Below are 27,723 nucleotides of genomic sequence, written 5' to 3'. Positions count from 1 at the left end.
GCGTAATCGTTTAACCTTTAACCTTACACAACTTGACCCTGTCAAAACAACAAAGTTGAGACCTGCCAGTTGTGCGGCGGCCACATTTTGCCACCAAATTCGGGTCTTCAGTTGTACGTAAGAAGGTATTAACTTTATAATTGGAAAGAATTAATTATATTTATGTATTTGATCGCTCATTCTCTTGCATTTTGATTTTTTTTGGCCGTTTTAACAAATTTTATGCACATAATCATTGTACAGTGTAGGCCAAGTAAATCGGCAAACCCAATCATGACAGCGTACTAAGCTTAGTGGTAGCACAAGTAGTACAACACTGCGGTAGACTATCATGATGCCATAGTAGTAGCATATATCAGTACTACACTAACAGTAACAGTGTGGCAATACTATTAGGCTTAGGCTAAACAGTGGTGTGTACTGTTGAGTAGTCTGATCTGGCACATAATGCCCTTACAGTGAAAGGCGCATTACCACTACTAGTCGTTTGCTGGCCCTCACTCCTAAATAAAGTATTAAATATCTTTTGCCTTGTTTGGTACAAAGTATTGGAAAGTTTGTAATTATAATAAAAAGTAAAGAGTACTACAGTATCCAGAAAGAATAGGTGTGACTGAAACTGACATGAATTGAAATCAAGGTCCAACCTTGGAAGTTGGAGGCATATTAGATCTGCAATTTAATGCAAAATAAACTGCCTGGTTCTTCCACATGTTAACCCACACATTCATAGCAAAATGACTTGAATAAATATAATTAGTGAAACCAGTGATGTTTGATATAATTATGATCAGCAATAATTTTAAGAACAAAGCCCAGTACTGTAGCATTGGTCTATTTTAATATGTTCACAATCACAACTTTGGGAATTTGTTAACTAGGTTCAGTCCTCAAGTAACTTTGAGTAGACCTTGCCTAGAATTTTCAAGAACATGTTGAAATGAGATATTAAAACAGTTATCCCACAGCACCTATAGTGGACTTATTTGCCTTCGATAAATAGATATTGATACAAGATAGGAGGGTCTACTTTGTCTTTCTCATTCGGCCCTATTCAGGTTCTTTATAGAGTTCCTATGCTAAGTACCACAAGAGAATATTTACTAAGTGCCAACATCAACTCTCATTTTCAATTCCAAGCTGTTATTCATGTGTATTTTGTATCAGTTCCAGCATAATCACCTTTATTGGATATTAGTTTCCAACTAACCACAAGGAGTGTAGTCTAGGTGTTCTAGCCCTCGAAAGCACAATTGCAAGGCGTAAAAAAATTAAAATATAAGAAAAATCCCTGGTAATATCAAAGGAGTCCGTGTATAATTACTTTTGGCATATGGTCCTCGCTTGTTAACACTTATTTACATTTTTTTTACTTAACCAAGATTCTTGATTTATAAGATATCAATTATTTGTTTGCCACCAATTTTCCTTCTTTATGACAAGTTTGTCCAGTTCCGCGAATTCCAAATTCATTGTTTACATACGCCATAGACCAAGGCGGGGTAGTATAGTATAGCCCAATGATGTACATAGTTCGGAACATGCTCAATACAAGACCTACTGTACGTCACAGCTTCATACTGTAGGTACTGTGAAGCCGACATTGGGGACGCCATGACACTGAAATACTGCAAATAAATATTCCGAGAAACAGCATACATTCCACCTCCCAAGAACACGCTACATACCGTCTCGAAGCAAGTTTAAGTTGTAAACTGATTTTTGTCAATGACCAATCTCAATTGGGATTAAGTGTGTAAAATGGTTTGCTATCTGCACGTGCATTACTGTATGTATGAGAAGTTTTCATGCTTGAAGGTTGTTCACAAACTTCACGGAGCATTTATAAACCTACAGCAAAACATTTAAATTCTTTTATAACAATTTATTACAGGGAGAGGTTTGAGCTTACAAAGTCGGTAATTTGTTTTGAAGGCATTCATCAATATGTTGTGTTCGTATATTAACCCATTAAAAAAGTTCATTAAACATCGATATCTTGATGGCTTGGGTATGCGCAGGTAACCCTACACAGCAGAGTATACTACCAGCGCCCCAGGTAGACTACTGTACTAACAATAAACATTTGGATATCCCCATCTGAAGTTTAGATATAATAAAGAGCATTAAATTACTGCAATAAACAAAACTTTAAAATGTTGCAACCACTTTATTTAGAGTTTCACGATGTTGAAATTGATAAGTTAATGACACACGACCCCTTTAGAGTTGATTATAAAGAAAATCAAATCCACAGTACACGATTATCTGTTATTTCGATAAAAGATAGTTAACGGAAAAGCGTGGAACTGCCGAGTTGGTTAGGCTTCACTGTGCCATACACTAACAACAGTAGGATAATATTAGGTTTGTTAACACAAAAACGTGAAGAAACAAATGTTTCGGGTCAATGTACTTTTAAAGGTGGCCAAAGACATTCTAAATTAAGTTCTACATGCCATCGGTCATAATTCAAAAAATTTACAACAATTTAAGGAGTTTTGAGACAAGGTTTGCTGTTATCGCCACCATGATTTGTGGCAAACAGTTTTCAGGTTTTCACTTGTAACGGTTGCGAGTGAAAGACAGATGCTTTGTCAACCTTAGATTTTCATTGCGTAAAAGATTGCTTTGATTTAGGCAGTGTAATGGAGTTATAGTGACAATTTTCGTGTCCCATTCTGCAGCAAAAAAACAAGATAAATAAGTGGTAAATTGTAGGAGTAGCAGCTCAAAGTTGCAGGGAGATACTGCATAGACTACAGTAAGTTCTCGCGCACACCAATCTACTGTATATATTTTATATGCCTAAGCAAGTTTTTAAATTATACAAACTGAAAGTGTTGATTGAAAGTGTTGATCAATTGGGTTAACTGTTTTCTTTTAGAAGTGAATATTTCGTGAATGCAGTCTTCAGGTAGTTATGTAAGGTATATTTGTTATTTCATATATTATTGTAAAATAGCCCTCCCAAACAAAGAAATAGCCCTAGCAAAGGCATAAGCAAGGGCTCTTTTTTAGTCACAAATAATTTTTAATTCTGACCCTGGTTGCCAATGTTTATTTCATTTATCCAGTTCAACGACTTTGTCACATAAATGCTCAAACATTTCTAGCAATTTTCAAGTTACAAACTACCTGTACTTTAAATGGATTAAATGTTGGTAAAATGTATTTGCAGAGCACATAATTGACACTTATAACCACTTGTATTTATAACTTTCTTTTGCTCAAATAAAATATGTTACCAAACCTGGATTGAAGCTCATGGACTTGACCAAGTTTAATTTGTAGAAAATTTGTAGAAAACTGTCACATCATCACGTAATACAAAATTAATTAATAATAATTGCAGTACCTTCCTTTGTCTTCATCAGTGAAGACAAAGGAGTGGCTTTGTGATAAGCAATGAATGATTTTTTGGTGACGTTATAGGAAATTAACCCATTTTCTGTCTATTGAAACAATACAAAAGTTTAATTTGTCCAGTATAAGCCACATTTTCTAACATTAACATAAACAAAGTGCCTTATGCTAATGCAGTTGTAATCATTAAAATATAGACCTACAGTGGGCACAACAGTACATGATGCTTTAGAACTTTTGTAGTAGCCTAGTATTGGTATCTGTTTTAGTGAATGGGCCTGTTTCAAAGTAAGCCTGTTTCCATTCATGATACCTCACAAAAATGTGTTCTACACTTTATGGATTGTGTTTATGAAAGGCAACTTTGTAACTTTGCTGCATTTTGGAGAGAACAATATGGTCTAATTTACTGACTCTATAGGTTTTGTAGTTTTTTGTGTGGCTATAACGCTAATAAATATTGTAGAACTTTTCTTCAAAATCAGCCAAGTATACCACTCACCGTTGTTAGGGAAGGCTCACAAATCCAATATCCTAGCATGACCCGGTGATACTATGAATGCATACCACAAGGACCTTACTTGAGTCAAAGTCCCATCACATTCACTACTTGTTGCCTCTGTGAGATGAGCCCCTTACAGTACAATAGCCTATCACACAAATAAAGCTGGCAATAACACCATGGTCATGAACTTTACAGTCAACAAGCAAGGGCACACAATGCAGTACAGTGTAGTAATAATAATAATAATAGATGAGACTTATATAGCGCCAAATCAGTAGAAAAAAGTCACTACTCAAGGCGCTTTACAAAGAAGCAAATTAATTAACAAATGAACAAGTGACAAAAATTGAAAGTATAAAGTTTAGAGCATGTTCACATGTGATCTGGTAACTTGTTCCAAGAGCCAGAATGTTCAAGCTTCTGTAACCATAGGTCTTTAAGCGTGGTTTAGGAACAGTTACATACAGTTTGTTCGAGGAACGAAGTGTGCTATTTGGAATATACGGTATACAGGCTGTTCCAGATGATGAGCACAAAAAGTGAGAAGAAGTAGTTTATACTTTATTCTGTAGCTGATAGGGAGCCAATGAAGTTCCTTCAGAAGTGTAGAATACTTTCATTATATCACTGCCCTGCGAACAGAGGTTTGAAAAGACTGTGAAAAGAATATTTTGAAGCACCTCGCAGTCGGCAGTTACTGTAATAACTTCTGCTAATTACTGCAATAGCTGCAATGATAATTTCATATGAAGTTGCTGCTTCCGTGGCTACATAGTGTGGTTTCTATAGTATAAGTGTATTATAGCAATAAGCTATCCTAACCCCCTGATACTGTATAACAGGTCAAATAAAATATGACCTACACACATTTTGTACTTGGTCATAGATAAATGAGCATCACATTTTCATGGTACAACTGAAATCTGGTACGAAAACCACCCTCAAGATCAGAACCATGTAGTGGATAACTTTGTTTGCAAACTGAATTTACTAGGGTGGATAGGCTAAAATTTTGCATCACATATATGTATTACAACTTAGGATAGCTACTGTAACTTGTGTGGAGGAAATTTTTAAAAAGTGCTTCATTTTAGATTATGCAAACACTTTATGTAGTCAGAGAATTAATGCGCTAGAATATTTTTGACATAAACATGAAGTGCAGGGTATAATTTTGGAGACCAACTGCTAATATTTATTGTGGGAACTGGACAGATCGTCATGTCCGAATTATATTTGTTCATCAGCATATGCATAAAATGAGAATCGCTCCACCGGACCATCATGGACCATTAGATTTTTGAGCCTTCCGGTAGTTAATGCTACTAATTTTCATTTACTTTGTTCTCATCTTTCTCAATTTGTTCCTTCGCAACTTTTTAATTATTATTTTTTCTACAAGGTGAAAATCTGTTCCCTCCCCCTGTCCTCCACACTAATGAAAGGAGAACTTTATCTTCGCTCCCATCCCTTCCCTCTTTCGACGTTTCTGACTTTGGCGGTGATTGTACTAGCACAATGGAGAGAGGCGATTTTGTTACAAGTCAAGTCACTATATTTATCCTAACATGCTCAATTGCTTTTTAAGCTCACAAACTAATCTTTCTGGGATGTTTAACCATCAGTATGTACAACAATGAAATAGTAATTTTAAAGTGTCATCGGTCTCAACAGAAAACATTGTAAGTTACGAAAAGTTGAGTATGATCTAAACCAAAATGGTTCCAATTCACGGTAATAAGTTCACACTACTAAATTTGTCAGTGCACCGCTATGGCCCTAGTTAGACTCTAACCGGACACAACCCTCAGGTTTGTGGTAACCAGATAGACCTTATTTGGTCACCAACCCGATGTTCATCTCTAGTTGTCATGAATGAACAAACCTACTTCATGTTACAGTACACAATCAATGAATAATTTATCTGGTCTCCCAATGCAAAAGGCTGTGCAAAGTGGCCATCTTGCTATTGAGGCGAATGCAAAGAGGTTTTGTACACAGAAACAATAGTATGATTGTTTATGATAGTATTGTTATGATAGTAGATTGTTATGATATTACAATGTAGGATTAATATTCGGCATAAATTTTTTTCTAATAGGGTTGTGAATGAGTGGAAGGTTTGCCTGAGAAAGTTGTACTAGCAAGTACTGTGGATGGGTTTCAGAATGCTTTGGACAAGCACTTTAAGCATGGTAATCGGGTCTGAGTGTTTGTGCCTTTAGTTTTTTTCTCTCCTATAGGGTCCTTGATGGGGACTTGAGTGTCCCTCCTGATCCTTTTTTTCTACTAAACTAAACTAGTATTTGACAAGAGATGAAATCAGGAGCCTTCGATTCAACTGGGCGCTACACAAAATGTGAACAGCACGTAAATTTTTCTCTGACTATTAATGTACCAGTGTTTCATTTTTGTTTTGTTTTGTATGGGCAAGTTTGTATTACCGAGGGATACAAAGCCATGTAATTATGTACTCCTCAATCTTTTAATACAGTAGATCCATGTGGTTACAACCACTTAAAAATTCATAATTGTGTCCCACAAAATTGAGAGAGAAATTTCTATTTTTCCTTCGAAAATCATGGATCATTTTTGGCGTTAATTTAATTTATACTTATTACAACTTTGCTGTAACTTAAGAGATTTTTTTTTTTTCAGAACTCTTAGCATTCATTTGGTGGTTGAGTTTGCCTTCACCAGATGGGGCAAATTCGTCAAAAAAAATTCAAATTTAAGGAGCTGTATTTCTATTGGTCAGCTTTTTATGTTGTTGCTAGGGGAAAAGCTGAAAGAATAGCTGATCAATCTTTTTTTTTGTATTTTAGGAAAAACACCTTTTTTTCTTATTAAAACATGAATGAGGTAACTAGTCACGACTAATTTAACAATGACAAAGGAAACATAAATCTACAGTACTAAAGAGTAAAGGATTGCAGACACTGAAAACAGGAAATTAACAATGTATTTTGCAATACTGCTGTTATGTACTGTAGAATTGATACCATCATTGTTATTTGGTACCTGCAACTCAAAGAAAACAGAGCTCTCTGTATAATGTACTTAGTAGGTACAACATGCTTTTTGAAGTATTGATCCAATTTCTTGATGGTGGCAACTTTTTTTATCCTTTTTTTTTCATACGATCAGTAATCTTTTTTTCTTTCTTTTTTACCCCTCTTTATCAAAAGTATGGCTATTGAAAAATGACATTTTATCTATCATAGGGTAGTGGCTGAAAATGTGTCAATTTTGTTTATTGGAAATTTTGAGCTTGAAATAGAAATTTGGTGAATATTGAAAACTATATGATCATGATATACTCTAACATTCCATAAGTTCATTGTCAGCATAGATATTTTTGTCTCATACGATCAGTCAGTAATCTTTTCTCTTTCCTTGTTTACCCCTCTTTTTTAAAGTATGGCTATTGGCAAATGACATTTTATCTATCATGGGTAGTAGCTGAAAATGGGTCCCTTTTATTTATTGGAAATTTTGAGCAAAATAGAAATTTGGTGAATATTGAAAACTACTGTATATTATCATGATATACACTAACATTCCATAAGTTCATTATCAGCATCGATGCCATGAAAAGATCACAGACATCTTACTGTACATGGTACTGAGACTGTGTTAGGACACGTTATTACCAACCTTTGGTTGATGATATGCTCCGTTATATAATTACCTGGGATTTACTATAATTATGCTGTTTGCTTCGCTCATCTCACATACAGGTCTCTGATCGACACATGCACTTTCCCATCTAACTAAACCACACAACTGGAAACATTTTAGCACTGCTCCCACCTCCCGCCTTTATCCCACTTCCAAGACACCGCCCACTTTTTCCTCATTTCGAACCCACCGTACCTTCTAGAACTTCAACTACAGTACGTACAGATCTGCCATCTTTATTATCTAAGAATTTTTCACTTGGTTTTTGGCTTTTTGCATCAATTAAAAAAACCCAGCATGATTAGTACTGTAGCTAACATTTTCCCTGTGTTATTGCTGATTATCAGTAAATAATATTGGGCTGTTACCGTACACCTGTGCAGTAAAGTAGCAGGGATGTGCTCACACAGGGCGGGCGGCAGTTCTGAATGCTGCCCGGCACAAGCAGTATTTTAAACATTTCCGTCCAGCAATATTTTTGATGATTAAATTTAACAACTTTTACCATTGCCAAAATATGGGAGATATACTGGGCACAGAATAGGAGAAAGATAGCATCATTTACCATCTATTAAAGCATACTTGCACAAAAAAATCCAAAGTAGAGGGAACACCTCCACCACTTAGACCCCTCCCCCAAGACAAGGATCACACTAACGCACAACCCCTCCCAGCACTCAAATATTCCTGAGAACATACATCTGCAGTAGGGTACTGTAACTGAAGTGTGCTGTAAAATGCCATTGAAACACCTTATGTGTGATGTCACAGTAAGGATTGTTCAAACACAATCCCATTTATCTCTTCATCTAGTGGTTTAAATTATTTCTTTTTAAATAATATAAAAAAAACATTTAAAACCCAGTTCTATTGTCGTGGCAAGATATTAAGGCGACTGGATTTGGTAATGGTTTTATGATGCAAGATTTAATCTTAAAATTTATCAAAATCTTTCAAAAAAGTGTTGTTTTCAAGGTTAGGATATATATGTATGATTTTCTGTAATTTGCAGGCTCACAGACTCATTTTCGATTGTATGTTAGTATAGTAAGTAAATTAGTCCGGTAAGTACTGTAGACTCACACACTACCGTGTGGCTGGATTCTATAAGTAGAATTTCATATTTACTGAGAGTTAACATGGTAATGTTGAGCCAAAAATTTGAAATTTTTTTTAAATTTGGCCATTGTTGTAAAGGTATGCGGTGCAGCCTTTAGTACCCTGGGGTACTTGTACCACCCACTCGACCATAAGTATAGAAACAAAATTTCTGGTTCAAAACCCATAGAAGCCAAATTCTTTTGGCCTATTCAAAGTTACTGGTGCACGGTACATGCCCTGTATCTGAGTAAGTTCTTTGGTGTTACTGCTTTTGTGTGAATTGGCCAAGTAGTGATGTTGCAGCAGGCAGTGCTTTGGAAAAGTTGGTCAATTGCCGCAATAGGGAATGCAATATTTCACAGCACATCACTTGATGATGAAACCTGTGAGTTTGCTGGATGCATGAATGGTCGTCTGAGATACAGTAACGCTATGCTCGAATATTTAACAGTATGTGCTACGCATTACTGTACATACTGAACGAATGCTTGTTTCAACACTTCGTCTGTGGTTCATTAAGAAGCAGCATTGCCCTTTCAAATTCCATGTTGTTTATTAAAATTGACAACATCATGCTCGCATAAAATGACAAAAATGGTGTTGATTATTCTGCATTTCTCCTCCCCATCTCCTTCCTTCCTTCTCTCTTACTGTTCCTATTGAGCTGTTTCTTTAAAAACAGAACTAAGATAATTTCATTTCTCTGTTATGATAAGATGTCTCTGTGGGTAGCTTCCTTGGCCTACTGTGTGTATATGTGGATATGGTGATATCTGATTAATCGACCGTGTTTGAAGATATGGTGATATCTGATTAATCGACCATGTTAGAAGATATGATATCTGATTAATGGACCGTGTTAGAAGATTGGTGATATCTGATTAATCAACCGTGTTAGAAGATATGGTGATATCTGATTAATCAGTGTTAGAAGATATGGTGATATCTGATTAATCGACCGTGTTAGAAGATATGGTGATATCCGATTAATCGACCGTGTTAGAAGATATGGTGATATCTGATTAATCGGTGTTAGAAGATATGGTGATATCTGATGAATCGACCGTGTTAAAAAATATGGTGATATCTGATTAATCGACTGTGTTAGAAGATATGGTGATATCTGATTAATAGACCGTGTTAGAAGAGATGGTGATATCTGATCAATCTACCATGTTAGAAGATATGGTGATATCTGATTAATCGACTGTGTTAGAAGATATGGTGATATCTGATTAATCAACCGTGTTAGAAGATATGGTGATATCTGATTAATAGACCGTGTTACAAGAGATGGTGATATCTGATCAATCTACCATGTTAGAAGATATGGTGATATCTGATTAATCGACTGTGTTAGAAGATATGGTGATATCTGATTAATCGTTGTTAGGAGAAAAGCAGAACCCCTAGATCTGAGTTTGCTAGCCACACCCCTAGATGCTATAATATCCCAGGGTATAATTTCTCTGGTATCACAACCCAACTTGCTTCATGCAATAATGGGCAAATAACTATACCCAATGAAAGATTATTTCAGTTTTTGTACATAAATAGGAACCATAGTATCTTATGTAAGAAAAAGCTTGTGGCCTCCAAACTACAGTACTATACAATATTTGAAGCGTAAATTGTCCCCTGCACCCCATCTAAAACCAAAGACTGAAAGAATTGTTTACCAAGAAAGTTTGAGACCTTTGGTTAGTATTTATCCTTTTTTTTTTTTCAGTCACAACCAGTGTTTATTTCTCAACGATAATATAAATAGCGATATTTAAGCAGCCCAGTGAATCGGTAAACCCAGCAGTCATTTTAAATCATTGGTTTAGAAACAACCAGAAATGAAAATGAGGGTTTGTGGGTTGAAATGTACAGTAATGTCAAATCCAAGGTTCTTAGACTCTTTTTTTAGAGAGCTCAGAGACCTCTGTGACCGCAGGATGAAGGAAAAAAATGCAGGTTTATCCAGTGAATCGTATTTTTTTTGCGACTGATTTATTTTTACAGCTAAATTTTTGGCAGCATCTGAAGTCTACAGGCTTAGTTTTTGTATTTTTGGTATCACTGAAGCAAAGGCAGTTGTTAGGATTTAGTTAAAAAGCAGTCCAATGGATTTGAGTAAGCTCACACAGTATAGTATAGCTTACTAAAGATGGAATGGATTAATGGTAATATTGTTAACCAGTTTTACCATATGTACAGTACCTCAGGTGTGTGTGTTTTTCTCCATTCGGCTGTCAAGAAATATTGATGCAGAAATTACAAGCTCATTCCAATTTTCTTGCCAGTTCATTCATGACCTTTGACAAAACAATTTGAAGGACATCAAGATTATTATAGTCTGTGGAGTAATTTCATGTAAACCTTAACAAAATGATGTACAGTAGCATAAAACTGCAAAACAAACCATTTTCCAAAAGTTCAGAGAACAAACATTTTGATTTTGCTTAAATAAAAGTGACTATGGAATGATTTTTTTCTTTTGTAAGGTGTAATAAACAAAAAGCTGTTAAAAAACTGTTTGTCTACTTCACAAACCTGTGAAGGTTAATATATTAAATTATGAGGGCCTATCATTTTGATTCTGATGCTACAGTAGGACATCCATGCAGCAATTAAGCAAAGTCACTCTGCTAAAATTGCATAATGCAGTAATATTTTTCACTACTTTTAACTGACTTATATAGTGAGACATTGTATACTCAAAATGCTCTAAACATAAACTATACAACTCATAAGTGACTATGGAATGAAAACTAAGTTTTTTTTTTAAAGGGGTAATAAACAAAAAACTGTTAAAAAAACTGGTTTTCTACTTCACAAACCGTAGGGCATCCATGCAGCAATTAAGCATAGTCACTCTGCTAAAAGTGCATAATGCAGTATTATTTTCTCTAGTTTTAACTGAGTTATAGTGAGACATTTGTATATACTTAAAATGCTCTAAACAGTAAACTATACAACTCATAAGTGACTATGGAATGAAAACTAAGTTTTTTTTTAAAGGGGTAATAAACAAAAAAACTGTTAAAAAACTGGTTTTCTACTTCACAAACCATAGGGCATCCATGCAGCAATTAAGCATAGTCACTCTGCTAAAAGTGCATAATGCAGTAATAATTTCTCTAGTTTTAACTGAGTTATAGTGAGACATTGTATACTCAAACTGCTCTAAACAATATTACACTATACAACTCAAGCTATAGGTTCTTCTAAATTTAGAAGCTCTTTTATGAGAATAATCTATAAATCCTAGTATATACAATAGTATGAAAAGAAACAATTTATTGAAAAGATTTGCTTGACTAACCAATGTAAATTCCATTATTTGTAGGTGTGTGTGTGTGTGAGTGTGTGCCAGTGTTACTTAGTAAGTTACAGTAATGATGGTTTAGGAGTTTTCTTCCATACCCACAGCACAACACAATTGGGGGATATTCAATAGGGCTGTACATGTACTGTACCTCCCTCAGAACTAAACTGATCATTTGAAACCACATTTGTCACAATCTCATGTTTAGTTCCTCAATAAAATCCTAAGCACATTAATGTCGCATTAGCACATGTATGTACTGTAGGTACAGTAGCATATATATCTACCACATACCCCAGGCTCAATATTCAAGAGCTTTATTTAATGGCTAAAAGCCAGTGGATATCGCTGTTTGCCAGTAGAAAATAAAAATTCCAACGGCATTTTTTTTCTGCCCTTTAAGTGGGAATGTTGATTTTAGCCAGTAGATATTTTTTTATGCATTGGCATATTTTTTGGGCAATTGGCTAAAATTATGAATACATGGCCTAAAAGCTAGTCCCAAGTTTGCTTTGCATTCAGGATTTGGTCACTTTTGCTTTGCCAGTGCACCTGGACGGGGAAAAAGCAATAAGTCAGATGTATGGGCACAGAACACATTGGTAGTCAGTTGATCCACTCCAGTGGGAAGAGGGAAATGCTTTCAGTGTAAGGTTAGGCAATTTGAAACAAGCCTTCTGTATCTGCTTTCAATAATAGCAGCCTCTTTTAGTTAAGTCCGTAATTGATCCAAACCTGAGTTAAATAACTCCAAAGATGATTACTCTTTCTCACTTTAAGATTGCCTTGTGGAATGTTTTCACCAAATGAAGTTTAATGAACTAAGTAATTACTGCAGTCGATGTTTGTTCCGTTTTCAACATTCCATAGAACTACTGTAGGATCATTTTCAATGCACATTTTGGCAAAAATGCTAAATTTTCCACTTTTACTTCACTATCTAAAATGACGCTGGTAAAGGCATTAATTAATGTATTAAATGTAATGAAATGTTTTTGGTACCAAAGAGAATCAACATTTTTGTACTTTAAATTGACAAAAAATGTTTCATTCTTGGATACAGAATTTGCCTGACAAAGCTGAATTTTCTTTTCAATTTTTCAGTACCTTTAATATAACCGTTTGTGTAGAATGAATGTACCAAGGCCTCGAATGGATAAAGTCGCATGTGTATTGCATCCGTGAAAACTACAATAAATATGTAATTAACGTACAAAAATATATCACATAAAGAATCGATAAACCACAAGCAGTACAACACATACAAAGTAAAACTTAAAAGACGAGAAATACTAGGCAAACCTCAAAGATGCAATTCAAACAATTTCCACAATTACACTTTTACATTTAATACTCCATTTAACCATAATAGTTAAAAATGTACCTCTTTGGTATCTCTGAATCCTCATGCATAATACGCTCATAATATATGTACTATTACATCTGTACAGGCTGCCATGCCCTGGTATAAACAGAATAATATAAATATAATTGAGGTAACACTAATACTGTAGGTGGTCATACCACTGAACCTAGGCAGATAAAGATCGCCAATGAGCCTTTGATCTGCTCTTTATACCACGTAACCAAATGAAGATGCAGCAGAAGGCATGACCTATTGACCTCACCTATTGAATATACATGAGGCACTTTCTAATAGGGCAAGAAGAAGACTATGTGCCAGGCTTGGGGTAATCGTAATCAGTAATCGTAATCGATTACAATCGATTACATTTTTTGAAGTAATCGTAATCGTAATCGATTACTTTTGTGAAAATTACAAAGTAATCGTAATCGTAATCGATTACAAGGGCAAAGTAATCGTAATCTTATTACATTTATGATTACAGTGAAATTTGAATGAGAAGGGCAAAATTAGTAGAAAAGATTAAAACTAATTCTTACTATTGGCTTTTAGTGTGACCAAAGAAGTGTTCCTGCTTCTAGAATTCTCTAGCACAATAAACTTATACTAAGAAGTACTGGGGATTTGATCGCCATATTCAAGGATTTTTTATCACCTGAATTATTCTGTTCAATGCTGCCTCTCAGCGTTCACAATCCTTTTGCATACACAACTGGTTGTCTGTTTAATTGTCTGTTCATTCATACTTAGTAAAGATTCCTAAATCCTATTGGTCCATTCAGGTCAGCTGACCGTGGTTAATCCTGTGAGTAACGCACGGTAAAATTACGGGGCATCACTTTAATAAATCTTTGGTTATATGTAACCAAAAATGTTTTGTTTTATGATTTTCCCCCACACAAATGGTAGTGTATGAATGAACGGGGTTAATCAACAGTCTAGCGTGCGTTACTCACATGATTAATGCACTCCGGGTGTTAATGCTATCGCTGGATGCACTCGGGCTCCGCTACGCTCCGCCCTTTGATTAACCCCTTATTTAAATTGTATTTTGTACTGGACTTATGGGTTACACATCTTAAACGTGTTAAAGCATAAATGTGTAATGCCTGGTAGGAATTGTAGATATACTTCCACATTTTGTCCGTATATACTGTAAATGCTCTTCCTTTGCCTTATTTCATTGCCCTATTTCCCGGCAGAGAGTTATATTAAACAGATATGCAGAGGATTGTGCAAGAACCACAATGTAATCGTGATTGTAATCACAATTACATTACAATGTTATCGTAATCGTAATCGATTACTTCAACTTTAGGCTGTAATCATAATCGTAATCGTAATCATACATTCTCAAGTAATCGTAATTGTAATCGATTACATTCAGATGTAATCGCCCCAAGCGGGCTATGTGCACTCTCTTACACTTGAATGATCTCACAGATTCCTCTTTTTCTTTCTTTTCTTGACTTTTATTTTATTTATACAGACATTAATCGCTCCACTCATAGCAGGTATCATCAATGGCTGCAGAACATATCCGTGGACCTCACTTCTGGGGCACCAGACCCCTGGGACTGCCACCATCAACCCAGAATCTAAATATTCAGGTATGCATGGTTCCTTGTATGTTGTCATTCACAAAGTTGGTACTCCTTAAAGAGAAACGATATTTTAGAAGATTTGTACTTGAAAAATATACAGTGATACATAGGTTTGATGTAAAGGTTTGTACTAAGCATCGCCATGCTGTTTGGCTTTAGTGTTTGGCAAATCTGTTGCACAAATTAACTGGATCGATGTGACTTGATTATGAGTTATCATCTAACAACTTCTCTTTTAAATTTTCAAGCTGTTCATAGAATTTGAATGGATATCAGAGAGATATCACATTAAAGAGAGGAGACATAATTTCCATAGACTGCAAGCTCGATATCACTCAATGTTACAAGCTTGAAATTTGGTAGAATCCCTAAATTGATGTTCATTGGATTAAAACAAAATAATATTGGAAGCTACATTAGTTGGGCCATTGGAAAAATCTTTTTGAGTATCAATATGTGATACCACTTTTAGTAAAATTGCTGGAAATGTTTTGGACCCTCACCAAACTAAACTGTTGTGTTAAACAAATGATTTACTCGTATTTAGATGAAGCAATAATTTGCATATTTTTTCTATTTCCCATTTCAGCCGCCTCCAGTTGTTCCACTGTATTCCATTCGGCCGCCCCGGGCACAAGCACCCATAAAAAAGCAAGGTTTGTAAATAAATCCTACATAATATATTCCATTTTCTATGATCTCATATGCACATTCAACTTACTGGTGTGTAAGTCTAACCAATTTGAACAGTTTTTAAAGATGACAATATCGCAGGACGTATAGCAGTTGTCCAGCCAACGAAAAAGAAAAGCAGGTGGTCCCTCCCAGAGTTTTGCACAGGATAAACAAAAGAAAAGGATAAACATAAAGGATGTCGATTTATCTTGTAAACATGCAGCAACATAATTAAAAAGTGCCATTAAGGGACAGTGCTGTTAGAGACAGTGCTGTTTAGAGACAGTGCTGCTTTAGGACAGTGCCGTTTAGGGACAGTGCCATTTAGGGGCAGTGCCGTTTAGGGACTGTTGTTTAGAGACTGCTGTTTAGGGACAGTGCTGTTTAGGTACAGTGCTGTTTAGGGACTGTGCTGTTAGGTACAGTGCTGTTTAGGGACAGTGCTGTTAGGTACAGTGCTGTTTAGGGACAGTGCTGTTTAGGGACAGTGCTGTTTTAGGACAGTGCTGTTTAGGGACAGGGCTGTTTAGAGACAGTGCTGTTTTAGGACAGTGCTGTTTAGGGACAGTGCTGTTAGGTACAGTGCTGTTTAGGGACTGTGCTGTTAGGTACAGTGCTGTTTAGGGACAGTGCTGTTTAGGGACAGTGCTGTTTTAGGACTGCTGTTTAGGGACAGTGCTGTTTAGAGACAGTGCTGTTTTAGGACAGTGCTGTTTAGGGACAGTGCCGTTTAGGGACTGCTGTTTAGAGACAGTGCTGTTAAGGGACAGTGCTGTTTAGGTACAGTGCTGTTAGGTACAGTGCTGTTAGGTACAGTGCTGTTTAGGGACAGTGCTGTTTTAGGACAGTGCTGTTTATAGACAGTGCCGTTTAGGGACTGCTGTTTAGAGACAGTGCTGTTTAGGGACAGTGCTGTTAGGTACAGTGCTGTTTAGGGACAGCGCTGTTAGGTACAGTGCTGTTTAGGGACAGTGCTGTTAGGTACAGTGCTGTTTAGGGACAGTGCTGTTTTAGGACAGTGCTGTTTAGGGACAGTGCTGTTTTGGGACAGTGCTGTTTAGGGACTGTGCCGTTTAGGTTCAAAATGTTTCACACTGTAGCATTGTAGGGGGTGATGAAAGTAATAGGCCTTTCAAGGTAAATACGTACAGTACCTCCGAGTAGCAGTTCCCTGCTTTAGTATTCACAGTCTGTACCAGAATAGCATTTATTGCTGCAATTGGAAAAGATTCTGTGCATTCAATAAGGGGGTAAATTGATATATATTTAGAAAGTAAATTCAAAAAGGTGTGTTAGAGACACTTATTACGAGAGAAAGGGCAGGTTTTCCCTCTCTCTCTCTCTTTATATGATAGGGCAGTGTGCTATGATGTTTTGCTCGTCATATTTAATACAAGTTGTCTGTAGTCCACTCTACACTACTGTATGTCCAAATAAAAAATAAATCTGGGTTTATGATTAGCTGCTGGTACTTCAGTAATAGTTTTGAGTTTTGACCTAACAACACAGAAAATATCCAGCAAAGTTGTTTAAAAGCAATCAACATGAACCGCCAGGTTGTCCATATTATTTATAGTAAAGCATTTTACCTAAAAGTCTTACTCCTTGTGTTAATGTAACAGAAAAGCAGACTGGGAGGAACCCCAAAATACATTTAAATGAAAAAAAATGTTGAAACACTGGTTAGAATGTTTTTGTATTATTTTCAACACACTAGTTATAGAGGATGAATAAATATATAGATATAAATATATATATATATATATATATATATAAATGTATATGGGCGATTCCATGGTAACTCGCATTACACTTTTTGCTGTTTTTTTATAATCCAAGTGCTGTGGCTCGAATATGGTTTAGTGTAACTCCTCAATTTTCTGTGGTGTTATACCCAACATTCATAGCTACAATATTAAATTATCAAGAATTATAATTGTGTTCGCCTTAATGTATGGTGCGCTTCCAAATATCGGTAACTCGCATTACGGAAAAAGGACACCTGAAAAATTGACACCGGTACAAAATGGCACTGTGCTCAAACAAAGAATGATTTCTTCAATTGCATACATGTACAAGATATCTACCCTACTGATGTTTATATATCAGCAGTAGAAAATATGAAACAACTTCAGATGTGGTATGGAGGGGGGAAAAGTCTGGTAACTCGCATTACGGTAACTCGCATTACACTTTTTCCAGTCATCGATTTTGTTCTTTATTCATCAAATTCTTTGAAAGAGATATGCTCCAAAGCCATTTTTGAAACTCTTGGAAACTCTTAGAAACTGAAAAACTCTTTCCAAAACTTTTAACAACATTTGAACAACAATTTGCAAAACATCCTGTCAATTATATCAATAATAATCGAAGCTGATTGAACCAGAAAATCAACTGAAGAATTGTTGACTAACAAGATTGCAATGTACACTATTGAATTATCAATCCATATTTCCAATCAAGCCAATCCAAAATTGTTGACTTACAAGATTGCAATGTACACTCTTGAATTATCAATCCAATTTCCAATGAAGCTAATCCAAGCAATCTGGTAGCTCTCCTCTTCCATTTTAATGTCTCAAAACATCTACTGAAAGTTAAACAGGTGCACAGCTTATATAGTGAATTACAAGAAAAGTTTCTTTGGCATGTTAACAAGTGATTGGTCCTTTGGAAATTTGTATTTAGGGTTCTTAGGAAAAGCATGTAACTAATAAAACAATCCTTGTTCCTAATTCTATCAGTATAATAACATTATCAACAATAACACAATAGATGTTTTATCATGCGGTATGAGGGCAAGGTGGTAGCTATATATGGCCATTCTAGATAACCTTGAATGGATGGTGTTTTGTATCAAATTAGAATTTTGATGCAAACTTGAATTGGCCACAACTATTAGCAATCAAAGGCGTTCCCAACTTCTTTATCATCTGGCTTCATCGATAGGAAGTTTTGTCATCCCTGGGTTCGGCCATTTCCAGTTATCAATTCCCGTGAAATCCGGTGGCCTGCCTTATTTTGTGTAATTTGGGGATTTGAAATGCTTTGGAGTAAAGGTTGATTTTCACATTGCAGTGATTATACACTCATATTGGGGAAAGGGGTTTGCACATCATGATATTTGGGGAACCCACATTTGAATTGGTAAACCACACCAATCTATTCCAACTGACCAAGCCTCTGCAATCCTGCCCCATCCCCCCCAGCAGCCCCAATCATCCCCTATGCAAACTCCCCGTCTGTCCCATCCCCTCTGCCCACCCCACTAATTCTGAGGTGCCCACACCCTTGGCAGCATCAGCTTTCACATCAAGACTAATTTCCATCAAGATGTTAGGCACATTATAATGGTCATGATTTACAATATTTGCCCATCCTTGAACATATAGATTACTATGTGATAGGCTACAGACTAATATAGCCTAAGCTCTCACAATTTGTCCTAAATATTGTACTAATACTATCCCATGAAAATGGAGAAAGAATAGGCTAACTTAAATACTCATTTGATGATGTCACAGTTGAATGCAACTTGGTAGGTCCGTGATTCCACAAAGGTCAGGTGATAAAATCATCAATGTCTGTTGGAACTGTTTTAAGGGTCACATGTGATGTAATCGAGATTGCAGTGCATTCTGGGTACAGGAAGTAACTACTGTGCACACCTTATATAAGTATTTAGTGCGCTGTATTGTTTTGTTAATCAGTAGTACTGCAAGTGAGATTGGAATGATATATGGTAACTCGCATTACAGCGGTAACTCGCATTACTGGTAACTCGCATTACAGTTTTCAATGTCTATTTATATCTATATACTAGGTACATTTCTAATTCTTTCAACTATTTTTATACTCTTTACTTTGACTAGAAGCATAATATGAAATGGCAGGAAATTATCTGCTCCAGTGAAAAAAAAAAGTTAAAAACTTGGTCTTTCGGTAACTCGCATTACACTCTCAAATCAGCTATGTGTCGTTACAGCCATATATGCCTACAAACCAAAACTGTTTGGAGGAATTGTGATTAATATTTTAATATATCACTAATTGCACTACCAATACATATATAACAAATTTATTTAGGGTGCTTTCAAATATGGAAATCTGAGACTTTGAAATATCCATACTATTTCCTCAAATGTTCCCTCAAAAATCAACATTAGTCAGGTATTCACATTTTTTGGTAGAAGAACGTGATATAGTTGGAAAAAAAAGTACATAACCCAGACCCTAAATGTGTTTATAGTATATTAGAAGCCAAAAATGGCTGCAGAAATGATTTTGAAATTTTGGGGTCATGTCCCTGTTTTCACGGAATCGCCCATATATATCTATATATATATATTTATTTATATATATATATATAAATGTATCTATATCTATATATATATATATATATAAATACAAATACTGGTACTGCTGTGGCTACCCAGACATTCCAAAAAGTCACACTCCAGGAGTCCTATGGTGGCAAGTGAAAAACAGTGGAAAATAATTATTTTTGAATCAGATACTTGAAAAAAGCCATGGAAGTAAGTCACAAACGTAAAGGTTGGTTTTTGGGATGTTGCAGCACGGACTGCCTAGTGTGTCTTGCTACCTACCGGAGCTTAACAGACCATTATCACTTTTATATTCAAAACATTTTACAAGGTTGGTAAAAGAACAAAACTATTTCTTACTTACTGCATGTCTTTCTATATTTTATAGGGGTGGCAGAATCTTTACAAATTTTTAACTCTTTTTACACTCCATTGGGCTTTTCGGGTGAAAGTACAGTAAGCGTTTAGCAAGATAATGTTGGAAAAAATGAAATGTTTCACAAAGACACATTTTGTCAAATCTCATGTCTAGCAAAAAAAAAAGGAAGAAAGTAATGAAAAGTGTGAATTATTTTTTTTTATGTTTTGGTTGCAGGAGTGCAAGCAAATATACTTCTTTAACTTAAAAAATCCTTAGTGTACAGTACATAAATATATAACATGTATGTGCAATACAACCTTTTAAGAGAAACTTCTTCAGCATTGCTTCAAAAGTTGGAAAATATAATGAACAATTTTGCATCTTAGAAGCACTTTTCATTGCTACCTAAACGGTGTATCCTCTCCCTGAAGCTCCCTGACTTAAAGGCATTGAAGACTCGCCCCAAACCGTGTGCCTCCCTTTGAAAAAAGTTAACATTACGTTGCTTGCAAGTGAAGTTTTCTTCTTGTCGCTACAAAATGCAGACAGTAATGAAATGTGATACCTTGTTTCTTTTATCTGGACCTGAGATGTCCATCGCTGCTATGTACACTGTGTTGTGGGTATTGACCGTAGTTGCATGTATTGACTGTACACTAGTGTCTAATTACCGACGTTAGCAAGCTGTGTGTATTTTCTAGGATCGATGGTGGTTTTTAACACTTCTGCTACACCTCATTCAAAACTAGGTCAGATTACCAGCATCAGACGTTTCTTTGTGCGCAAGTCTTCACTCCCTTTAATATCTCAGCCCCCTCCCCCCACACACAAAAAAAGTGGTTAAGCCCATAAGGGATAAGTATTAAGTAGCTATGGTTCTCCTGTAATAATTATTTGTAATAATTCAGATCAAACATGTGACATTCAATCATCAAAGTTTGGGGGTAGGTGGTGCCACTACATCTGAGGTGTCACATGGGAGGACCATGCACACGTTTTGGTTACTAGTCATCTTGTGTGACTTTTACCAAAGGAATTAGGTTTTCTTAGTCTGCCTGGTGTTAACTGTTTCATTTGGTCCTCTTTGGCCAAACATCAAAAGAAGGCTTAGTTTATTAACAAGCCTTGGGGTATGAATTTCAGTTTGGTCTTAGACCATGCTTCCATGTCATGCCCCCCCCCCCTCTCCCCCTTCCCGTTTGCTTTAGATGACCAGCAGTAAAGGTCATTTTAAGGCCCAGCAGAGGTTGAAATGTGAAATACTTGGAAACTCTTTAATCTCAAGAATCATAACATGGAGAATGTTTGTACTGTATGCATCATAGTATACAGTTTGAGGCAAGGTGAAAGGTTATGTGAGGTCAATGGAGGTAAAAGCCTGAAAGCCTTGTAAATATAATATCTCAATGTCTGATGTCCACCGAGTCGATACTTAGTTAATAAATCTAACAAACTGCGAAAAAGTTATGAAATTTTAGTCACTTAAATTCTGTTAAGAATTTGTCAAAATTAATGCCTTAAAGCAGTGTGCCATTTTAAACATACAATAACCATTGGGAGTCCTGTGGGAGAGTTATGAATCAAAGCGAACGAGGCAAAGCGAACATATTAACATACAAGTGAAATGAAAAGCATATCCATCTCACAACCAGGTCTAAGAATTTGGTTGTCCCAAACAGCAAATTTGGTTGCCCAAAAGAAGTAGCAAAATTACAAAGATAGACCAATATTTGCACTGTACGAGAGATGTGTAGGTTTGGTGAATAGAACACCGTTATGTACGCTGTAGGAGAGATGTGTAGGTTTGATGAATAGAACAGCAATATGTACACTGTAGGAGAGATGTGTAGGTTTGATGAATAGAACAGCAATATGTACACTGTAGGAGAGATGTGTAGGTTTGATGAATAGAGCACCAATATGTACACTGTAAGAGAGATGTGTTATTTTGGTGAATAGAACACCAATATGTACACTCTAGGAGAGATGTATAGGTTTGGTGAATAGAACACCAATATGTTCACTGTAGGAGAGATTTGTAGGTTTGATGAATAGAACACCAATGTGTACACTGTAGGAGAGATGTGTAGGTTTGGTGAATAGAACAGCAATATGTACACTGTTAGAAGATGTGTAGGTTTGGTAAATAGAACAGCAATATGTTCACTGTAGGAGAGATGTGTAGGTTTGATGAATAGAACACCAATATGTACATTGTAAGAGAGATGTGTAATTTTGGTGAATAGAACACCAATATGTACACTGTAGGAGAGATGTATAGGTTTGGTGAATAGAACACCAATATGTTCACTGTAGGAGAGATCATGGATGTGTAGGTTTGGTGAATAGAACACCAATATGTACCCTGTAGGAGAGATGTGCAGGTTCGGTGATTATAACTAGTAGAACACATATACTGTACATGTATACTGTAGGAGAGGGAGTCGTTCCCTTTGAAATAGTAGATTTAACATTTGAGTTTCTTCAGGTTTGTAAAATTACAACCTACCGGAAACCCGGGTTTTTGTACAAGAAATTCTATACATCTTTGCATCTGGGCTTTCATTAATGTTATCTCATGGGGGGGGGGGGGGGGGGGTGGGGAGGGGGGAGTATAGTCCTTGAACCCATGTTGTTGGAGATAGTCAAAAGTATACTTTACTCATAATTTCCAAAGAATCTTTAGCATATTGCCATCAAAATAATTACAAATTTACAGCTCTGCTAAAAGGTTCTGTTCAATCTCCACCCCCCCCCTCCCCCGGACTTGGCATTCTGAAATTATTCAAGACTTTTCTCAATCACTCACAGTTCAAGCTGATAGCAATCATGTAAATGGCGCCTTTTTTGGTTCTTTATTATTTCAATCCCTGTAAAAGCAATTATACATGGGTTATTTCATGAAATGTTTTACGAGGAATATGTGGCACATGGAGCCTAAGGTTATACACATATAGGCTTCTATGTCATTTAATACATGCTGATGACAACCTTCAATCAGTAACACTAAGGTTGCCAAGGGTAGCAGCTACGCACAGAGCCTTTGTGTTTGGCAAATACAGTGATTGCACAGACGGGAGTGAGCTTTAGACCAATCAACTATCGGAAAATATGAAGTAAACAATACATGAAACTGAAAGTTTATATTGAGAGTTTAATATATTGGACCAAATATAAGTCAGGCTTGTTTCCCCTGTCTTTTAGAGCTTCAATTTTATTGCAATTAATAAAACCAATCAAATATTGCAAAAAGATAATTTATCAAACATAAAAGAGTGAGAACATCGATAGTGACAGAAAACACAAGACAGAAGATAACATTTGACATTCGATTTTTGTGGGACACCAAAAATCCTGCTCTGGAACAAAGCAATTTAAATAGGAAATGCAGAGAAGGACTGTACTTTTACGGCAGTTTTCTTTAAAAGCGAAATGTGTGCATGTTGATCTGAAGGTGGCTTTGGCATTTTTATCCGACTGTCTGAATAAAATGTTACCATATTTTCAATTCATGAACATTAATGTAAGTCATGTGTAAGATTTTGTCCATCTCTATAGATATCGATTACGGGATTATTTCTGAGCGTTTCTCTTCTTTCTTCTACAGATTCCTTCGTTCCCACGACAAGTTGTTCCATTCCGAGCAGTTCTTCGCAGCGATTGCCTTACGACCTCGAGGTGCTAGATTCACTATTATCCTCCTCGGCATCTGCGGCTCACCATGACAACGGCGTCGGCAAGAAACCACCCTCTGGACCGGGGACCTCCAGGCAAAGGGGTCGCCCCAAGGGTTCCCTGAACAAGAAAGACTCGCGAATGTCAAATAACTCTCACAAGGAAGCCGGGTCAACTCCCAAGATGAACTTTGACCCGGCAAAATTGGCGGAGCTGAACGAGCGGGTGGCAGTGGGTGAGAGGAGCGAGATACGAGAGTACAAATGTAAGTTATGCCCCTTAAGGTTCTTCAATCGTTCTGACGTGGTCATGCACTCGAGGTCGCACACGGAGGGAAAGCCGTACAAATGTGCCGTCTGCAGCAAAGGCTTCGCGAGTACCTCATACCTTAACCAGCATTCACGCATCCACACGGGGGAGAAGCCGTATAACTGCACTTACTGTGACAAGAACTTCCGCCAGCTCTCCCACCTCCAACAGCACACTCGGACGCACACGGGTCAACGGCCGTATCGGTGCCTGCACCAGGGCTGCGAGAAGGCATTCACTCAGTTATCCAATCTTCAACAGCACTGGCGGAGGCACAATAAAGATAAGCCCTACAAATGCCCCGATTGCTACAGGGCCTTCGACGTTCTCGAAAAACTCCAAAACCATGTGCAGTCCCACGAAAACACCCGACGGGAGAGAAGGTTCTCGTGCGGTGTCTGCGGCAAGACTTACGTTCAGGAGCTCTACCTGGAGAAGCATCTGGCCAGTAAGCACCCTCAAGAACCACCGCCGGGTGGTGCAGCCGAGGCCAATAATATCCCCTCACAAGTCAACTTCAAGAGGATACCCTCCAGCAATGCATCTCATCTCCAAGGCATCACTTCACCGCCATTGACCCAGCAAGCTGGATTTCAACCAAACCAGAACTTAGTCATACCACGGACGCACGCCCTTCATCATCCTTCTCTTCATCCTCACGCGCCACAGGAGGTGCCCAAGGTATTGAAGGACAAGGACAATGGAGAAGGGACCAAAGATGACAAAAGAGAGAAGGACCACATGATGCCATCTGTACCCACTTCTCTCTACCCACAAGTTCACTTTCCCCTCTTTAATGCTGGCTATCCTCCATTACCAGGATTTTCTTCACTTAGGTCATAATATTTTAATTTCTCAGTATTGTCAGTTTCATTATATATGTATGTATTTATGTATGTATGTACGTATGTTTATATATGTTTAAATATATCTTTATAGATATATATAGATGTATATGTATAAAGATATATATATATGTATAAAGATATATATATATATATTCATAGATCTATATATGTATATATATATATATCTATATATATATATATAGATATATATATATATATTCATAGATCTATATATGTATATATATATCTATATATATATATCGATATATATAGATATAACTATATATAAATATATATATATATTTATATGTATATAAATATATATATATAGATATATACACATATATATATGTATGCCTATGTGTAGCGAGGCTTACCTATTCTTTGATAGCAGGGTTCAGCTTACTCATCCCTTTCAATTTCCCTCTCTTGGTTAATATTTACAATTTGTTCTTCTCTATCCGGCTTTCTCATTTCCATATAAAATTACCCAGATCACCCCCTGTCACATGATCTGTATCAACATCTGACACATGATCTGTCACATGATCTGTCACCTGATCACTCTATCACATGATCTGTATCAACATCTGACAGATAATATGTCACATGATCTGTCACATGATCTGTATCAACATCTGACACATGATCTGTCACATGATCTGTCACCTGATCACTCTATCACATGATCTGTATCAACATCTGACAGATGATATGTCACATGATCTGTCACATGATCTGTATCAACATCTGACACATGATCTGTCACATGATCTGTCACCTGATCACTCTGTCATGTGATCTGTATCAACATCTGACATGTGAGGAATCTCATCTGTGGAGTTCTATGCTTGTCTTATGACAAATACCTCTCGCTCTAAACTTGTTCACTTTCGGCCCCCCTCTCCTCCACCCCTCCTCCATCCATCCACCATAAATTTTACTGCCTTTGGTTAATGGAACTGTGGTATTATTCCACTGTTAATGAAACATTTGCAGATCTTCAGTATTTCCCACCAAATATGCTAGAAAGTCTAATAATGGTCACTGGTGTCAAAACTTCAACAAGCATTTAACTGCCAGATGGTTTACATGTTAACCTCACTGTTACCTTTTAAATGTCTAACTGTGAACTCTCCTTGGAGTCTGGGAATAACCTAGACCTGGGATATTTTTGTCAACTTTTAGCAATTTTTAGCATGTTAAAGATTCGAGGCCAATACTGATGGCCTGTGACTTGGTGATATCAGTGTCATTTCCAGCATTTAATATCTAAGCTCAAAAGTTTCCACATGGTACATTTCTGGAGCTTTTACCCCCCCCCTTCTCCTTACCCCTACCACCTTCCCCTTTCCCCAAGCGTTTAGAAATGTCAGGTGAGACAATCCCATGTCTCTCTCTGTAGGTGATTTTTTCTTAAACGGAGGATGTAATGCAGAAAGCTGGACCTTTCAGTGATCAACTTGTTTTTTTTTGGGGGGGGGTCAACTCAATAGTAGCATTTCTGGTCACCAAAACAACAGCAACCTTTCCAGTCTCTCAGACATGTAATCATTTTGGAAGTGCTTATGGCAGAGACCATTCCTGGTCTTGCATCAGTAGTGATGTTTCTGGTCTCAGACATGTTAGCATTTTTGGCAATAACGGGCAAGTCTGAACTCTCATGAAGTGACTTGTTTTGTTTTGGGTTTTGTTTTGTTTTTTCTTGTTTTTTTTTTCACCAAAAAACATTGATACGTTCAAGTACTTAATAGTTGCAGGTAATTTTTAAGAAGGTTTTTTGTCACCCAATTTGTTTTTTATATTAACATTATATTCGTATCGGAAAAACTAATTAATTTGTTAACTGTTAAAGATTTGTTCAAACGATTCCTAAGGATTTGGAAATTATTAGAGCGTGTGTAGTAACAGTAACGGATTCCTATAAGTCTGTGGCATTTAAAGTATAGAACAGTATTAAAAATTTAACCAAAATCAAAACGAGATGCTGTTTTTGTTAAGCAGGTTCTTAACCACAGTTTTCTTAAGAAAAATCTCCAGATAATTTTTGAAAAATTGTGGCCAACGTAAATAAATAATTCAATAATGCAAGTGAGTTCGTCATATTAAATTTAAGCGTAGTTTGTGATGTTTCTGTTTGTAATAACGAGAGAATGTAATTCTTCATGAAGGACCCTAGAATGACACACATTAGCTTTTTTTAATTGAGAACTCGTCCCAACTAAAGTGATTTTTCACCTCCAACGACCTCTTGCAAAGCTATTCCATTTATGAAGGAAAAATGACATGGTCCCTTAAAGTAAACATCATGGTTAGAACCAACAGTTTTTTTTTGTAAAAATTCATCTTGATACCTTGAAATCTATTTATCATGACTTCCTTTTTCCTTAAGTAAGTGATTATTATTTTTTATTTTTTGTTGGGTTGCAAACCTCTCCTTCAGGTGTTAAAACCAATTTTGGGGGAATTTTGTATAAAATTGTCTGTCTTTGACATTAAATATTTTAGCTGTTCAAACTGTTTTTCTTTGGTATCATGTACACTACCGTAGCTGTCGAGATTAGATTTCAACTTGTAATTTTTTAATTTTTTTT

At 36.4% G+C, this 27,723-nt stretch overlaps 1 protein-coding gene across 3 annotated transcripts; it reads left to right on the top strand.

The window, feature by feature from the left end:
* Window positions 1-2: 2 nt before the first annotated feature.
* Window positions 3-27,723, top strand: LOC139976498 (uncharacterized). 3 transcript variants are annotated; one of them, XM_071985303.1, is made up of 4 exons: window positions 3-125; window positions 14,822-14,942; window positions 15,526-15,592; window positions 23,905-27,723. In XM_071985303.1, exons 2-4 carry the CDS (start codon window positions 14,856-14,858, stop codon window positions 25,122-25,124), a joined length of 1,374 nt encoding a protein of 457 aa, XP_071841404.1. In that variant the 5' UTR covers window positions 3-125; window positions 14,822-14,855; the 3' UTR covers window positions 25,125-27,723. The 3 variants fall into 3 exon arrangements, with proteins under 3 accessions (XP_071841404.1, XP_071841405.1, XP_071841406.1); XM_071985304.1 differs by having other exon boundaries at window positions 26-117; XM_071985305.1 differs by having other exon boundaries at window positions 41-113.

Source organism: Apostichopus japonicus, chromosome 11, assembly GCF_037975245.1.
Source record: "Apostichopus japonicus isolate 1M-3 chromosome 11, ASM3797524v1, whole genome shotgun sequence".
Classification (NCBI taxonomy): Eukaryota; Metazoa; Echinodermata; class Holothuroidea; order Aspidochirotida; family Stichopodidae; genus Apostichopus; species Apostichopus japonicus.
This window is presented reverse-complemented; position numbering and strand designations above follow the sequence as displayed.

Excerpts from the sequence above, each read along its gene's own strand:
- LOC139976498 (XM_071985303.1), top strand. The coding sequence starts at position 14,856 with ATGGCTGCAGAACATATCCGTGGACCTCACTTCTGGGGCACCAGACCC. Across the intron at positions 14,943-15,525 it reads CCCAGAATCTAAATATTCAG|CCGCCTCCAGTTGTTCCACT; the intron begins GTATGCATGGTT and ends TTCCCATTTCAG. Across the intron at positions 15,593-23,904 it reads AGCACCCATAAAAAAGCAAG|ATTCCTTCGTTCCCACGACA; the intron begins GTTTGTAAATAA and ends TTTCTTCTACAG.